We start from the raw sequence: 17,248 nt of genomic DNA on the forward strand, positions 1-17,248 counted from the left end.
CACGGCATGGCCTAGGATTAGGGGAACTGTCAGAGTCCACCTCAAGGAAGATAAAGGCCTGTGACTTCAGGAGGGTGCCTTCAGAGATCAGAGAGGGATCAGAGGTGTAGCTCACCCTGTCACTACGACAGTTTGTACGAAGCACTGGAAGATACTATTCTAACTTTGTATGTTTTTATTTTAAGGGTCTGAAAGCAGTCTTAAGCGCTACCTGTAAACCCTTGAGGGAAGAGGCCCAATACAGCTTGTATTCCTTGGAGAGCAGGGAGAGAAATGCAGTCTGCCTCATGGTAAAACCTGCCATGGTCCCCGTACCCTGTTGCTGAGCAGTGTTCTAATGTCTAGATGCCAGAGGGTACCCTTATGGCCACCTGTATAACACAGCCCAGAGAATATCACCCAGCTGTTCCTGTATGCTAGGTCCTTACTTTTCCAAGCTGTGCTAGCACACAATGCCATCTGCAGTGTATTGTGCATTCTCTCAGCTCCCGCTCAGTGGGGTTCAAATTCACTCATGGACTCTGCTGCCTTTTGTGGGCTTGGTTTCCCCCCACCCAAACTCGTACTCTGCTGAGCTTCTTAAGCTTCACTCCCCTTTGGAGGCAATAGATACCCCCTGGGCTCTGTTAGGTTCCTGGAATTTGGCTCCTAGAGTGGGGGGAGGGGATGTCACCCAAGCCCAGCACTTGTGGTGCTGAAAGAAGCTGTCACTCACAGAAGATTGTGCAGAGCTGCACATTGTGATTATCCCTCTCATTTCTTACATGCTTTAAGACAGGGATCTCAAACTCGAATCACCACGAGGGCCACATGAGGACTAGTATATTGGCCCGAGGGCTACATCACTCTCAGCAAATTTGCGGATGATACTAAACTAGGAGGAGTGGTAGATACGCTGGAGGGCAGGGATAGGATACAGAGGGACCTAGACAAATTGGAGGATTGGGCCAAAAGAAATCTGATGAGGTTCAATAAGGATAAGTGCAGGGTCCTGCACTTAGGACGGAAGAACCCAATGTACCGCTACAGACTAGGGACCAAATGGCTAGGCAGCAGTTCTGCGGAAAAGGACCTAGGGGTGACAGTGGACGAGAAGCTGGATATGAGTCAGCAGTGTGCCCTTGTTGCCAAGAAGGCCAATGGCATTTTGGGATGTATAAGTAGGGGCATAGCGAGCAGATCGAGGGACGTGATCGTCCCCCTCTATTGGACATTGGTGAGGCCTCATCTGGAGTACTGTGTCCAGTTTTGGGCCCCACACTACAAGAAGGATGTGGATAAATTGGAGAGAGTCCAGCGAAGGGCAACAAAAATGATTAGAGGTCTGGAACACATGACTTATGAGGAGAGGCTGAGGGAACTGGGATTGTTTAGTCTGCAGAAGAGAAGAATGAGGGGGGATTTGATAGCTGCTTTCAACTACCTGAGAGGTGGTTCCAGAGAGTATGGTTCTAGACTATTCTCAGTGGTAGAAGAGGACAGGACAAGGAGTAATGGTCTCAAGTTGCAGTGGGGGAGGTTTAGGTTGGATATTAGGAAAAACTTTTTCACTAGGAGGGTGGTGAAACACTGGAATGCGTTACTGAGGGAGGTGGTAGAATCTCCTTCCTTAGAAGTTTTTAAGGTCAGGCTTGACAAAGCCCTGGCTGGGATGATTTAGTTGGGGATTGGTCCTGCTTTGAGCAGGGGGTTGGACTACATGACCTCCTGAGGTCCCTTCCAACCCTGATATTCTATGATTCGATGATCATTGACACTCACCCCCGGACCCGCCCCCACTCCACCCCTTCCATGAGGCCCCGCCTCTTCCCACCCTTCTCCACCCCCATTCCAACTCCTTCCCCGAAGTCCCCACCCCAACTCTGCGCCCTCCCTGGCCCTATTCCAACCCCTTCCCCAAATCCCTGCCTCCTCCCCTGAGACGCGGCTCTCCACTCCTCCCCCCTGGAAAGTGCTAAGTTCTGCCAAACAGCTGTTTGGTGTCGGGAAGTGCCTGGAGGTAGGCAGAAGAGCTGGGACATGGCGCACCGGGGGGAGGGGGATCGGGAGGAGGGGAGCTTGGTGGCCTGCAGGAAATAATTCTGGGGGGCGGGCACGGGGAGCTTGGCGGCTCGCAGGAAATAACTCCGGGGGTGTGGGGAGCTTGGCGGCCCACAGGAAATAACCCAGTGGGCTGCGTGTTTGAGACCCCTGCTTTAAGCAGTGAAATAGTTTATACTCTAATGGCAACATTTGTTATCAAGGGGTATCTTAGATAGTCGCCATCAAGATGAGTGAGGCACTGTTCTGGCTTATATGGCCAGGGCCTGGGCAGCGCACGGTCCTCTGCTGACCCTGCATGTAATGGCTAAGTTCTCCTATCACTTCAAACCTCGTCAGTTATTATTCTGAACAGTCCCTCTGCATTGTGGTCCAGTTTCCAGCACTATGGGATCCTGCAGACTTCTGTAAGCTAATGTCACAATGGGCAATGGCCAGCTGGAGCCACCAGCATTGTTCACCTGGGCAGAAAGGATAGGATTAACAGGCCCTTTATGGGTCTTAATGCTGTTCCTGAGTCTGAAATGTTTCTAGATTATCTAGATGTTTTGCTGTAGCAAATAGCAGCTAAATAAGTTTCTGCTATCTTCACTCAATTTGAAACTGAAAATAATAAACTTTAGATTGAATAAGCTGTTTTAAACTAAAACTTATATTGAGAAAAACATACCAGGGCTATCAGTCCATTCAGGTGAATAATGGTCCATAGATGTGGTTGGTTGGTATCTTCATGTTGACTAATACATGCTGGCTAGCATGTATATGGTATTATCTGCACCATATACGCTAGTATGCATTAAGCAGAAATATTTTATAGCAGTTATGTAGTCTAAATAAGTCTATACCTTTACTGTAATTCAGTTATGTTAAGTATCCCATAATACCTTGCATAAGTTGAAGTAAGCTTGGGTTAAATAGATACAAAAGCTGTCTGGATCAGGACCTATGATTATTTTACCATAGCAACAGGTAGGGATTTTCACAGGTCAATACTGGAGCGTCCCAGAGGAACAGGATGGATATGATTGTTCTACTGTAGTACAAATCTAGGAGGTGCCTTCACACTTGTGTTCAGAACAAAGAGATGAGGGGTACACCATGGTACCAGAAAGATAAGGTAGAAAGCTGAATAGTTAAATCTAGTTTCAGATGACATATAACGTACCTTTTATTTGTAAACAGGTAGGGTATAAAAAGATGGCTTGAAGGGTGTAACTTTGGGAGCATACCTGCTGTGTAAAGTGAATGTAACAACGCTGCATAAGGTGCCTTAATGAAGATTGGTATCATATTGAACCTTTCTCCTGTACTATATTCTTATTGGCTTATAGTAATAAATCTGACATTGGTTGTTGGTCTCTTTAACATATTTTGTATCTTAACCAAAGTGTGGTCAAGCATTTCACTATAACATTTATCAACACTTCATGTTGTTAAGATAATAATAATAAAAAAATCCCTAATTGGGCTTTCTCAGGGGAAGAAGAAAGCCCAATGAGCTGGTGCCACTGTAGAACAGTCAGCATCCACCTGTTTCTGCACTAACAGTCCTTACAAAATGGCTCCTTAAACCATCAGCAACACTTGTTCTTCAAATGCAGAAGAGGAAAAAAATCAAGGTTCTCAACTCTTGATGGATGGGGAGGGGGATGGAACACTGATGGTTTGAAGAAGCAGGTCACCACTCGGAAGAGGAGGAGGCAGAAAGATGAATGCAGGGAGCAGGAGAGAAGGCGAATCTAGGCCCCAAGAGCACACGTGATACAATGACTAACATCAGCATCATAGAACTCAAGAGGCCATCTAGTCTAGTCCCCTGTGCTCATGGCAAGACTAAGTATTATCTAGACCATTCCTGACAGGTGGTTGTCTAACCTGCTCTTAAAAGTCTCCAATGATGGAGATTCCACAACCTCCCTAGGCAATTTAGTCCAGTGCTTAACCACCCTGCCAGGAAGCTTTTCCTAATGTCCAACCTAAACCTCCCTTGCTGCAATTTTAGCCCATTGCTTCTTGTCCTATCCGCAGAGTTTAAGAAAAACAAATTTTCTTTCTCCTCCTTATAACAATCTTTTACACACTTGAAAACTGTTCATCATGTCCCTTCTCAGTCTTCTGTTTTCCAGACTAAACAAACCCAATTTTTTCAATCTTCCCTCATAGGTCATGTTTTCCAGACCTTTAATCATTTTGGTTGCTCTTCTCTGAACTCTCTCCAATTTGTCCACATCTTTTCTGAAATGTGGCACCCAGAACTGAACATGATACTCCAATTGAGGCCAAATCAGAGCGGAGTAGAGGGGAAGACTTACTTGTGTCTTGCTTACAACTCTCCTGCTAATACATCCCAGAATGATCACTTTTTTTGCAACAGCATTACACTGTTGACTCTTATTTAGCTTGTGATCCACTATGACCCCCAGATCCCTTTCTGCAGTACTCCTTCCTAGGCAGTCATTTCCCATTTTGTATGTATGCAGTTGATTGTTCCTTCCTAAATGGAGTACTTTGCATTTGTCCTTGCTGAATTTCATCCTATTTACTTCAGACCATTTCTCCTTTGGTCCTAAGCCACATGCAGCCTCTGAAGTATTCCACACTCATGGGTGCCACACCATCTAGAATGGCAGCAAGTCCTGCTTCTTTTGGCCCTGTACCCATTGCAGAATGGGTTCCTACAGTACTCTTGTGCTCAGGGCCGTCCATAGCTGTTCTGGAGCCCTACACAGCCCTCCAGGCCTCTGTGGGGGAGGGGGGAAGCTGGGCCACAGCCCTCTGCAGGGGCTGGCTTGGGGGCTAGGGGGAACCGCCCCCCAGCACTCACCAGCAGTGTGGCTGGGGCCCAGTTGCTGCACTCTCGCTGCTGGTGAGTGCAGCGGCCTGGCTGTGCTGCACTCCTCAGGGGAGTGGGGGCGGGCAGGGAAGAGCCAGACCAGGGGCTGGAGCAGCATGCAGCTGGTGCCCCATGCAGCTACCTGCTTTGCGCATGGGTAAGGACGGCCCTGCTTGTGCTAAGGTACGGCCAGTCTCCCATCGCTGCAGTTGCAATCTGTCTCCCAGGGACACGTTCAGCCCCATGGTGGGGTGGCACTGGAACCACATTTAACACCATTTTTACAAGGAACGGCCCGACATCAGAGCGGGTGCGGAAACGCCGGGCCTAGCCCTGCTGTCTGGGGCGGAGAGGTTCTGGCTGCACCAGCCAGTGCTCTGTAAGAGTCCGGCAACAGGAGCCGGGCGAGACACCGCGCAGGGGCCGGGCCGGGCCGGGCCGGGCCGGGCGGACCTGCCGCTGCGCAGGCGGGCAGCGCGCTTCTCCAGGCCGCCGCTGCGCCAAAGCCGGTCTGACCCCGCAGCGCTGACTTCGCGGGCGAGGGGCGGGATTTCTCCCCTTTCCCTCATGCGCAAACGAGGCTTCCCGCCACACTCGCCCTCCGGCCGCGCGCAGCGGGGCCGCGACTCCTCGGATTCGGAGCAGCAGCGCAGCCAGCCCGGGGACCCCCCGAGCCGCCCGGACACAGGAGAAAACGGAGTGTGCCCATGGTTGCGCCGTGCGCGTTGCCAGGACAACCGCCCGTAACAAGCCTGATTGGGCCAAAAAAGTAAAACCCGCCCCAACACAGAGGGGAGTAGGATGGGCGTCCGTGCGTCACGACGCTGGGCAAGGATGGGCGTCCGTGCGTCACGATGCAGGGCGAGGGGCACCGTCCACTCCAAAGAGGCGGCCCTCGCGTGGCCCTGCCCCCCGTTGCAACAAGGGACAACAAGCCCGACGCCGCTGATCTCTGGCTAGCGGTCGCTCACGTCACTGCCCGACGTCATCGCTCGCGCGGCTGTGCGTAAAGAAGGCGCGACCGAAGGACGCCGTAGTCCCGCCCCTAGCCTCTCTCGCGGGAACCCCACCCCCGCGTCCATCGCCGCGCCGAGTCTGTCCTCCTCAGCCGGTCACCGGTCCGTTTCCGGCGCGCGCCGCCGTGACGTGAAGTCCCGTGTCCGGCCCGGCCCGGGCCCCGCTCCGCCATGCGATGTCCGCGCTGAACTGGAAACCCTTCGTCTACGGCGGGCTGGCCTCGCTGGTGGCCGAGTTCGGTGAGGCGCGCGGCCGCGCCCCTGCGCTGTACCCCGCGGGCCTGTGGCCGAGGGCGGGGAGTTGCGCCCCTCCCGGCAGCCTGGCCCCGCTGGAAGGGCTCGGGGTAACGGCGGGCGAGGCGCTGAGCTGGGCTCCCCGGGCCGCGCTGCGGGGGGAGTGTGAGCGGACCAGGGGCGTGGCGATGAGTTCGCAGAGAGGAGCTGCAGGACCGACCTGAGCCTGGTCTGGCAAACCTTCCTTCCCGCGCCGCCTGCAGGAGCAGGATCTCTGTAGCTCGCCCCGAAAACATCGGGGCACCACGTGTGGGGAGATTTTTGGCAGCAGAGAGCTCTGGGTCATAGCAGGCAAAGGCAGAGTTAGTGCAGGGGTCAGCAACCTTTCAGAAGTGGCCTGTGGAGTCTTCATTTATTCACTCTAATTTAAGGTTTCGCGTGCCAGTAATACATGTTAATGTTTTTAGAAAGTCTCTTTCTATAAGTTTATAATATATAACTAAACTAGTGTTGTATGTAAAGCAAATAAGGTTTCTAAAATGTTTAAGAAGCTTCATTTAAAATTTAAATTAAAATGCAGAGCCCCCTGGACCGGTGGCCAGGACCCAGGCAGTGTGATTGCCACTGAAAATCAGCTTGCCTGCTGCCTTTGGCGTGCATCCCATAGGTTGCCTACCCCTGCTCTAGTGTCTGAAAGCTAGATAAACTTGGACTGGAATTGAGGGGCACATTTTTACAGTAAACACAATTAGCCATAGGGCCAACTTTCCAAAGATGAATTCCATACCACAGTCTTTCAGTCAAGGCTGGATCTCTCTTTCTAAAAAGATCTGCTCTAGTTTACCCACAGATTGTTAGTTTCAACACAAAAATCACTGGGTGAAATTGTCTGGCTGGTGTTGTGCAGGAAGCCAGTCTGACCATCACAATGATTGGTTGTGGTCTTTTAGTATAAAGTGCCTGTCCTTGTCCCAGGGACACAAAGGAGGTGGGATGGGAGACAGCCTCTCTGTGCGACTTTATTCTGTTCAGTCTGTTTGAGCTCTTTAACGTAAGAGACTTATTTGAGCCCTGTGGGTGCCGAAGACCTGACTGGTGGTTGTACTCTTGAGGGTGCTAGTCTGTTTCCTGGGACGCTGTTCCCCATCACCTTGCAGGGACTGCAGCCTGACTGGAGCCTTTCTCCATTTGTAGGGACCTTTCCTGTGGACCTCACCAAAACGCGCCTCCAAGTACAAGGTCAAAGCATTGATGCTCGCTTCCGAGAGATCAAGTACCGGGGCATGTTCCATGCCTTGTTCCGAATCTACAAGGAGGAGGGGATTCTGGCTCTCTATTCTGGGTAAGGTCTGATGCCTCCTTTTCCCAGCAAAAGGCTCTCTGCTTGATATCCTATGTGTGCAGAGTCTCCTACCCCATGCACATTGTCCTGCTGCACCCTTCGGGGAGAGGGCTACAGTCTGACCTGTGGCCATGTGCTTTCCCTTTTCTCACACTGAGCCACCGCCACATCTTTTCGACTGAATGTTCGACTGATGTTTGTTAAAAAGCCTGGGAACACGGCCTGTCGCTGCAAGTCTAGGTGGAACTCTTTCTAGTCCTTGGACTCTCCAGTGGCTGGTATGTTTGGTCAGTGTCCCAAGATGATGTATGGGTCTGAAATATCCAAATAAAGACCCAGGAAGTCTCAGAGGAGAGAGGGAGGGAGGCAGGCCATCCTCTTCGCTCCTTCTCCAAAAGACTGCTTGGCTGCTATAGTCTAAACATATTTGGGTCTGGCTCCTTTGGAGATGTGTATGTGTTGCCAGTCCATCCCTATGCCATGCCAAGATATTGTGCAAAGTTGTACTTCTCAGACAGCACTTTGCTCTCTCATTGGTGTTAGGCATGTGGGTGTGATAGCTGATCACTTCTTGGGAGCTGCTCTGCGTATAACAGTGACATAAAGGTGGAGAAGTAGGGGGTAACTCTGTCTCCTTGTTGAGTGTCTTGTACAAGCCCCTTCAAAACAGTTATGTGTCAGGCACTAGAATGTGGACAAGCTAGGTCCAGGCTTCTCCTTTTCTTCATGTTCGGACGGGTTGAGTTTGGCACCCAATAAGCTTTGAACTAGTAATTCTGCCATGAGCCACTCGCAGTGGAGGCAGGGTCTGTATGAGCTCACCCTGCTGAAGGGCTTATCCCTTACCATACAGTATCCTCTGCTGTTCCAGTCTTGGCCTGTTCTCAGAATCCATGGAGGTATTGTGATGCTGAGCTCCCTTGCTGAACTGTGCCTGTCAGGTGCACGGGAGCCCACAACAGGTGTGTGTGTTACATGAGCTTGTATCTGAGGGGCGTGAGCTGTGCTGGAGCCTTCAGGGGCACAGTGGTGCTGGTGGGCTTTGCAGTGCGTAACCAGATCTTGTGTTTGTTTGTCCTTGCAGGATTGCTCCTGCATTGCTGAGACAGGCATCTTATGGCACCATAAAGATTGGCATTTACCAGAGCCTGAAGCGGCTGTTTGTAGATCGCTTAGAAGGTCAGTGTCAGTGAAGCGTCATGTTGAGATGTCTCTGGAACTGTCACAAATGGCACAATATGAAATCTTGAGGCCAGCCCCTCACCCATTCCATTTCTCAGTTCTTTCCCTTCTCTACCCGGCCCAGCTGCTGAATCCTAAAGAAGCTGAGTTGTGTTCCATTTCCTGCTGTCCCAACACTGGGGATAGCTGATAGAGGTCCCAATGGTGCTGGTTGCCGCTCGGACTCACTTGAGAGGCAGGTCCTGCCTCCAAGTGCTTCCCATCTAAACAGAAAAAAGGGTGGGGAAAGGAAGGATTATCCCCATTTTGCCGTTGCAGCATTGAGGCCTGGATAGCACCTTGCCTTCCTCAAAGTATCTGATTCTTATTTATCATTCCAGTTTCCCAGCTGCCTTCAGGACAAAGCCCCCACTCCCACAGTCCCGACCCCAGGGACTGCCCTGTGCAGCAGCAGTTTAAGGCTTGGTTAACTAACCTTTCCCATCTCCATTCCAGAGGCTTTGAGCCCCAGTGCCATTGCTTTTGCTCAGAGCTTATCGTCCCCTTAGTTCCGTGCCTTCTCCCTTCCTCCAGAGCTGGGCATGTGTGAACAGTCCTGAGATGTGCTTTCCTGGCTGCTTTGGGGCAGGCCACAGGATCTCCATTCTCCCCACCTGCATACTGAAGCAATAAAAATCCAGTGCAGTTTCTCTCAAGGAGCTCTGGGCATTTGACAAACCCTGATGGATTTGATTCGCAGTTGCCACCTCAAGAGGTGGGCCCCTGAGTTACTGATGAGGAAGGACTTGCCACAGCCATGCAGCAAGCCTGGGATAGAATGCAGTCCCAGGTGCTGCCCTAACTCACAAGTGATGGTCCTTCCTTGCATCTGACTCCATGGAATGTGAATTGGGTCACAAGTTGTCTGTTTCCATTTGCTGCTGCAGCACTTCCAGCTTGGTACTGTGTTCTAAATGTTTGTTTCCCTGCAGGGCTGGGGCTGCCAGTGGCCTGGTCTCCTCTGGAGAGTGCTGCGGTCAGTACCATTGCCCTTTCCCAGCATAACCACTGCTCTAACTCTGGGCCTGGAGGCTTTTCCTTCTGAACTAATTGCTCCTAACCCACTCTGTCTGGGCTGTCCAGTCTCTGTCCTCTATGTGTTTCGGATTCAGCTGCTAAGGATTCCAGCTCAAAGCTCTGCAGCACTGGATGACCCAAAAAATCATTTGCAAACCCAGTGCCCATGAAATCAGCTCACAGTGCCATCGGGGAGGTTGAAATTAATTATTAGAGATAATTATGTCTAGAAATGAAGTGCTTGGCAATCTGCTTCTCTCTCTCTCTGCCAGGCTCTGAGTTCAGAGACTGCCTTCTCCTCTGCAGAATACTGCTGAAGCCCCAACATCCCTGCCACTGCCTTTGGGCCCTGGCAGCTAGGGGACAGGTTTGCCAACAGCTTACAGTAGTTGGTTAGTCTCTGCACCCCACAGCTTCGCTCTCTGCATTGGCAGCTGGACTTTTCCATCCTTTTCTTCCCAAAGCTTTTCAGTTTCTCTGGTAGGTCCCTGAATCACCATCTCTGGGCTCTGACCTTCTTTCCCCCTGCCTAATTGCAGATGAGACACTGCTAATCAACATGATCTGTGGGGTGGTTTCAGGGGTGATCTCATCCACGCTGGCCAACCCGACAGATGTGCTGAAGGTAAGAGGTGCCTGTTTTGAGGGACCGTCCCTGATGGGCCAGGTCCTGATATGATTAAGCTGATTCTTTCCTTTCTTCCAGCTGGAGCGGATTGCCCTCCAAGCCACTTGCCAGGCTTTGGCTTGGGTGTAGAAAGAAAGCACTACCTTGGTTGGGGGAGTGAAGGAGAGAGGTAATATGAGGGAGCCACAGCCCGGTGCAGGAAGGAGGTGGAAAATGCAGCTGCTGAGCTCTGTGGTGAAAGATGCTCTGGAGCCCCAGCACTGGGTGAACTGTGCAAAGGACTAAGAGTGCTGGCCAGTAGTCAGGCATGCCACAAGCCTTCTCCCCATGGCCACTACCCACAGCTTTGGTGATGGACCTCCATTCTGATCTGTAGCCCCCTGTTACTCCAGTCCTGCAGAGTGACAGCAGAGCCCAGCCTGGCCTATTCTTTGTCCTGGTGCTAGGTCTAGGGGGCCTCATCTGGGGGAGTCTCTCTTGATTGAATTCACATGGGGTTCAGCCTCTGTTTAAAAAAAAAAATTGCCTCCCTTGCTTTGTTCTTTGTCTGACCTCTGAGCACTGAGATCCATTAGCTAGTCCTATAAGGTCCTGCCCTCTCCAGTCCACTGTCACTTTCATGGTGCTGCGACCTGCTAGCCATTCCTCCAAATGCACTTTCCTGGCGCCTGAATAACTCTTCTGCTGGGCAGTTGGATGTTACTCCGCTATACTTGGCTATTTCTCCCGTCCTAGGTGGGAGCTGAATCTGTATGTTAACATAACTCTGCTTGGCAGCCACTGCTGCCTGATGGAATCTGTCCCCTCATTTCAGATTCGAATGCAGGCTCAAGGCAGCTTATTCCAGGGGGGCATGATTGGCAGCTTCATTGATATCTACCAGCAGGAAGGCACGCGGGGGCTCTGGAGGGTAAGTACCCACTGCTGAGAGTCCTTTCTACTCAGGCAGCAGAATAGTAAACTGCTTCCTTAACTGCCATTTTCTGACTAAAGCCAGGTGATGAGTTCACCTTCTGATCCCGGTGTGCTGCTATCCCTTGGCGTAAGTGAAGCATCTGGAGAGTGACCGGGCCAAGGACAGGAGCAGGCTTGCTGTTTTGTCTGCTGTCCATGGAGAAACTGTGGCTAAGGTCACTCTGTGTATGTGTTGGATTGGAACACAAGCAGGATGTGAATGGGACAGGTCCCCTCATGCTCAGAGTCCAGTCTTCCAAAACCTGCCCCTTTCCCGGAATGTTCAGCTGCAGAATAGTTAACAGGCAGAGCAGGGTCCAGCAGTTGGCTTCTGCCTGCAGGACTCCTTGTTCCTCCCCCTAGCTCACCTCTTGAAGAGTGACTCAGCCTAGGTATCTCTCAGTGGGTTTTGAACACCCTTGTGAGGTTAGTGAGGAAGAGTCTGCAGAGCTCAGCAGAATAGCTTGTGGCATCCTCACAGAAGCCTGAGGCTGAGTACGCTGTCAGGGGAGGAGTTCTCAATGTCAGCGAGTGTTTCCCTTGAATGTCCTCACCAGAACACTTCAGTTTAAAGACACAAGTTGTTTAAAGGCGAGAAAATCCACAGTTAATGTTCTGCACCAGCCTTAGCTCTGCCTTGTGTCCAGCCTGAGACCCCCCTATCCCTTGTTGCCTGGAATCTGCCCTGTGTGTGTATGAATGACAGCAGGATGGCAGCTTCCTAGTGACTGGTGGAAGGGTGGATTGGGAAGATAGGATCTTGAGCTTAAAGGTGCTAATATGCTTTAGAGCCCACTTGTTACTGTTAGTGCATTGAGGAGTTAGCCGCACTGCTTGGGGTTTGTGGTAAGACGCTTTGGCCTGCTTTTACTATAGTGACCTCGCCATAGAAATCCTTCCATGAGCTTGAACCAGCAAACCCAAACTGGAGAGAGCTCCAGTACTGGGATTCCCAAGTCAGATGGCTTTCCCAAATGGAGCATTCCCCTTTATCTCTGCCTTGTATTCAGTACAATCCTTCAGAGGGAAGATACTTGTCCCTAAATCTCTCGCTTACTCCAGAGCCTCCTGGGCTGGAAGGGAGGGGCAGGGTAAGGAGTATCTCCGCTGCTGGTTTTGGCTCAGCGGTTACTGTTAAGATTATTCCTGCTCTCTAGACAAACGCACACGAGAGGGGAAGAGAGGATAGAAAAGAAAGGAAAACATCTGTCTCACGGACACGTGCTGCAGGCAGGATACAGTACACAGTCAGGTCAGTCACAAGTGGGTGCGTGCTAGCCCTGGCCCCAGCTCACTCTCTTGGTCTAAAAGCTGGCATGCCCTGGCCCCCTCCTGCCACCTCTCCTTCATGCTGAGGTGAGCCTGCTTGTGAAGCCTCAGCCTGTCATACTGATTGTAGCAATGGTAGTGTGGAGGTGAATTAATGCTGGAGCTGACCAAGTTTGGAAATAGTTACACAGAAGCCGAAGAAGATAGGGAAGAGGATAGACATGAAACAGCTCTTGAGGGACGGGCAATGGGATTCTTAAATCAACCTCCCTCAGGTCACTGCGGATTGGTGTGGTCTGAAGGCCATATCTTCTCATTGGCCTGTTTGCCAGCTGGATGTACTGAAGAATTCCCCCAGCATCTGCAGGCCAAAGGGTTTTCCTTCGGGTGAGAGAGTGGCATCCAGGACATTAATGTCCTTACACTTCTCTACAGTGCCCAGAAGGGGCAGCCATCACTGTCCTATCTCCTTCTCCAGTCCATTGCCCATGGTTTTTCTCTGACCCAGGAATTTCTCGTCTGTTGTTGTGGAAATGGGTCACCTGTTTGGCCTCCTTGAGCGTTGCTTCGCAGTCAGTTCAGGTGGCTCTTTCTAACTTACTCTTGTTTCCTTCAGCTGTTTTGTAATCTGTTCTCAGGCCAGAGCAACCTTCTGCCAGGTTGGACTCCCAGATCATAAGCTGTGGTGCAAAAGAGACTGGGGTCCTAGCAGCTCCTTGCCATGCTGACAGGGAGGATGTGGCCCCTGCATAACTGCATCTTGTTTCTGGTTAATCTATGCTGGCTTCTAGTTTTGTTAGGTGCTGCACAGTGGGAGAAGTTGAGTGATTTAAGGGCTTCAGCTGGGGTCTCTGGGGGCAGGTGAGGAGCCTGATCCAGCCAGGCTACAGGCCAGGGGACAGAGTGGCAGGACACACAGTTCATGTTGTTAGTGAAGTGATGTCAGGGTGGAGGGAGCATAACTCTCTAAAACCAGGATGGGGAGTCATGCCCAAAGGGAGGAGGGCTCTGGAAGTAAAACCAAGAGACAGTGGGCTTCCCTTATCCAAGGGCAAGTGCAGCTGGTGAACTGGGGGAGGCAGCCAGAAGGCATGGTCATGGGCTGCAGGGCTGACTGCCGTGGGAGGGCTTTTCAGAGTGTCTAGGAGGAATGGGGCCCTGCCTCCAGTGGTAAATTGAGTGCTTGTGTTTGGTAGGGTGTAGTCCCCACGGCGCAGAGAGCTGCCATTGTGGTTGGAGTGGAGCTGCCAGTTTACGACATCACCAAGAAGCACCTGATCCTCTCAGGGTTCATGGGGGATACAATCTTTGCCCACTTCGTGTGAGTATCTGCAATCCCCTCTGCTTTCTTTGGATCCAGTGGGGGTAGGCGTTGCCAGTCAGACCTGCTGGAGAAGGGCAGGATGTAATTATGCAGTGCAGCCTGTGGGGTTAACCCTTGACCAGTTCCTGATTATGCTGAATGCAATGTCAGCAGCTTGGCTAGATCCTATTGAGGGGGCAAGGACTGCAGCTCTGCAGTGGCATCCACTTCTTGGGGGTCTACAGAGAGCAGTTCCACAGCAGTTCAGCTGCCTGGTATGTGGGCAGTAGGATGGCATGTGGTGTAGGTCTCCCAGCTAGAATCCAGTGGGACTTACAGGAGGAGAGGTGAAGGAGGTTGGGAACAGGAATTCTGTAGAGCATGTGACATGAGCTGCTGCATTCCTAGCTACTTTATTCCCCATTCCTCCCCTGCCCTGGCTTCTGATTCTAGGCTGTTGCTGCAGAGTGGTTCAGTGAGATGATTCTTTTGTCAGGGTTTCTTAGCTGGGGGTGCTGTGGGGCAACCGCTGAGTTTGCACCACATGGCTGGAGGGAGGAATTCAGCAGGATACAGTGAGAGCAAGGACAAGGGAGGGGAGTAGTAAGACGGTTGCCTTTGCCTTGCTCTACTCCCGCTGCCATTCTCAGTGTTGGTCTTCTGCTCTTGCAGCACTCACTCTGAGGAAGCATCCCCAATACCAGCCCTGCACCCAGTCCTTGAATTCAGCCCCTGCAGGCTTCCAAAAACCACCTGCCATGACTGCAGTGCCACAGCCCTTGGCGGATCTCAACGCGTAATGGCAAGAAACTGCAGCTTGTCCCTGAGTCCAGGTTTAGGAGAGGCTTGAAATCTCCCCAAGCCCCATGGGGGATTACAACCTCTGGGGCTTGGATTTAGGAGATGGTTGCAGTGATGAATGTGCTCCTCCTGCCGGAGTGATGGCATGTGCATCTTGTCTGCACCATGGGTTTCTGAATGGCAACAGACAGCATGAGAACAGATGGAGCAAAAAAAGTTAGCTGCACTATGTTCTCGTGGAGAGCGCTCTCCCTGTGCCCTCGGGTGTGTGTGAGGCATGTCACCAGCCTGGGCCCGGAGCAGCCTCTAATGCTTTGATGCATTTAGTTCCAGTTTTACATGTGGGCTGGCCGGAGCCATCGCCTCCAACCCAGTGGACGTGGTGCGAACACGGATGATGAACCAGAGGGCAATAGTGGGAACTGTGGAGCTCTACAAAGGCACACTGGATGGTCTGGTAAAGGTAAGAAGCCAGATAGTGTTGGGCAAGTGGGGTTACAGCCATCAGGGCCCAGTTGAGCCTGAGCCGGTTCTGATGTCACACGTGACTCTGATCCTCGCAGCAAAAGGCACCAGCCATGGAGCATTCTTCTCCAGGAGTGTCTTGCAGTGCACTAAACATGGACTTGAGGAGCTGCCCCCTGGGCCTGCTCCTGTGAGATGGGACTTTGGGAGTTGGGGGAGAGACAGTCAGAGCAGGGACAGCCCAAGATCTTATTCATAGATTCCAAGGCCAGAAGGGACCATTGCGTCCTCTAGTCTGACCCCCTGTATAACATAGGCCAGAGAACTGCCCCAAACTAATTCCAAGAGCAGAGCTTTGAGAAGAACATCTTGCCTTGCACCAGCCAGTTAGACTGGAGTTGTTCTGTGCTGAAGGGTGCTACATTGTATGTAGGGAGGGGAGACCAAGTCTATCTCTTCAGGAATAGGCAAGAGCAACTAGGACGCTACTGGAGTCATTTTAGCGGAAACCACCCTGTTTCATAGTGCACTTGGGGAGCATCTCGTGGTCACTCTGTCTCTCTCTTCTCCAGACATGGAAGAGTGAGGGCTTCTTTGCACTCTATAAAGGGTTCTGGCCCAACTGGCTTCGGCTTGGCCCTTGGAATATCATTGTATCCTTGAAAGAGTGACTGGATGACAGTGTGGATGCGGCTAGCAGGAGAAAGTCCAGGACAGAAAGAACTACACGAAGCAGACAGGGTTCTTGCTCTAGTCAGGCACCATTAGCCCCATTAACCAAATCAAGTCATGGCTCTGTCTTCCCTGCAATGGCGCACTCAGATGTACTCGCTGCCCTTCATGGACAGTGATCGTGCAGGATACAACGCAGCTGCAGCCTACTGCATGGCCAAGAAACCAGCAGGGGGTGCATTGTAGCTTCTAATGTAGTCTGCTGAGTGGCTAGTCCTATGTCCCACTTGTGTCGCCAGAGCAGGGAGTTCTGCTGTGGCTTCATAATTGTAAGGAAACCTTCATTACAGTGAGCTGCTTGGTTTGAGGGTCCCCATATCTGCTCTGAGCCCTTTGGGGCTGGCAGTCTCTGGGCAGGCCTCTGTTTTGGGGATGAAGTCTGGGGAAAGCCTTGGGATGCATAGGACAGGTGATCGGAACAGGCACTGTTTGCAGTTATCCTGTACCTCAAGCCTTGTATTGGACCCTTTTTTACTTTTCTGAAAAATGTGTCCTCCCAGTGTGGAAAGCACATATACTGGAGAGGCAGAGGTGGCCAGCTGAGCCCTGAGTGAGCCCTCTATCCTGTCCCAGCTGTTTGAGAGGGTTTGAGACTTCCCTCTGCTGGGCTTCCATGGGGTTTGACCACTCCCCCTCCCCATGTGCAGGCTGCTTCTAGCTGTAGTGCCCCCTAAAGGAAGGCCTCTGGCGATATTTTCCTCTTGGAAGTGGTAGTGTGGCCTTGCCATGTGTGGGCGTTTAGCTGTATTGTGGTAACCCCTCACACTACTGTAGGAGAAATTCCGCCAGACTTTCTTGCAGATTTTCTGCCCTTCTGTGGGCATGTGGCAAGGAATGGGGCCAACAGGACTAACCTGTTCCAGCAAGTGTACTGTAGAGCAGTGCTTCTCAAGCAATCTGATGTGGGGGACCAGGAACTTTTTTTCCCAATGTGCGCGCAGACGGGCAGCCGATGGCTCGCGAGCGGGCCCCGGTCTGCGGACCACCACTTTGAGTAGCACTGCTCTAGAGTACAAACTCCTACCTGCTGGGGGTAGCCCTACTCCATTCAGACATAGCTGCCAAAATAAGAGTCAGCCACAGCAGTTTGTTTACCAACCATGACCAGTAAAGCTGAAAGTCTCAGTGCACTTTCCTCCTCAGTGGCTTCTCAGAATGCCCCAGCAAGCCCTGGCCCCAGGGAGTTGTCTGCAGCTGCCACCTGTAGGATCTCTCTGAGACAGCTGCAGGACGTGGTCCTGTGTGGAGTGCCAGGGAGCTCCTTGGAGTGACTGACACTGGAGCTCCGTGATGATTTCCATGCTGGCTGTGAGGGTGGAGCTGCTCTGGCTTTCCTGCTGCATGTGGGCTTTGATCAGCAGCAACTGGAGCGCTCAGGAGCCTGTGTGGGGTG

General features: G+C 51.8%; 1 protein-coding gene across 2 annotated transcripts in view; it reads left to right on the forward strand.

The window, feature by feature from the left end:
• The first annotated feature begins 5,705 nt into the window (after positions 1-5,705).
• SLC25A14 (solute carrier family 25 member 14) overlaps positions 5,706-17,248 on the forward strand; it is a 54,538-nt gene continuing 42,995 nt past the window's right edge. The window contains exons 1-8 of one of the 2 annotated variants that reach the window (XM_048863365.2): positions 5,707-6,129; positions 7,318-7,465; positions 8,550-8,644; positions 10,243-10,328; positions 11,146-11,241; positions 13,751-13,875; positions 14,986-15,121; positions 15,696-15,776. In XM_048863365.2, coding sequence (XP_048719322.1) covers positions 6,066-6,129; positions 7,318-7,465; positions 8,550-8,644; positions 10,243-10,328; positions 11,146-11,241; positions 13,751-13,875; positions 14,986-15,121; positions 15,696-15,776 — 831 coding nt within the window. In that variant the 5' untranslated portion in view covers positions 5,707-6,065. Of the gene's footprint in view, positions 6,130-7,317; positions 7,466-8,549; positions 8,645-10,242; positions 10,329-11,145; positions 11,242-13,750; positions 13,876-14,985; positions 15,122-15,695; positions 15,777-17,248 lie in introns of both variants that reach the window. The other variant, XM_075132368.1, reaches the window with a different exon arrangement.

This window comes from Caretta caretta, chromosome 9, assembly GCF_965140235.1.
Source record: "Caretta caretta isolate rCarCar2 chromosome 9, rCarCar1.hap1, whole genome shotgun sequence".
NCBI lineage: Eukaryota > Metazoa > Chordata > Testudines > Cheloniidae > Caretta > Caretta caretta.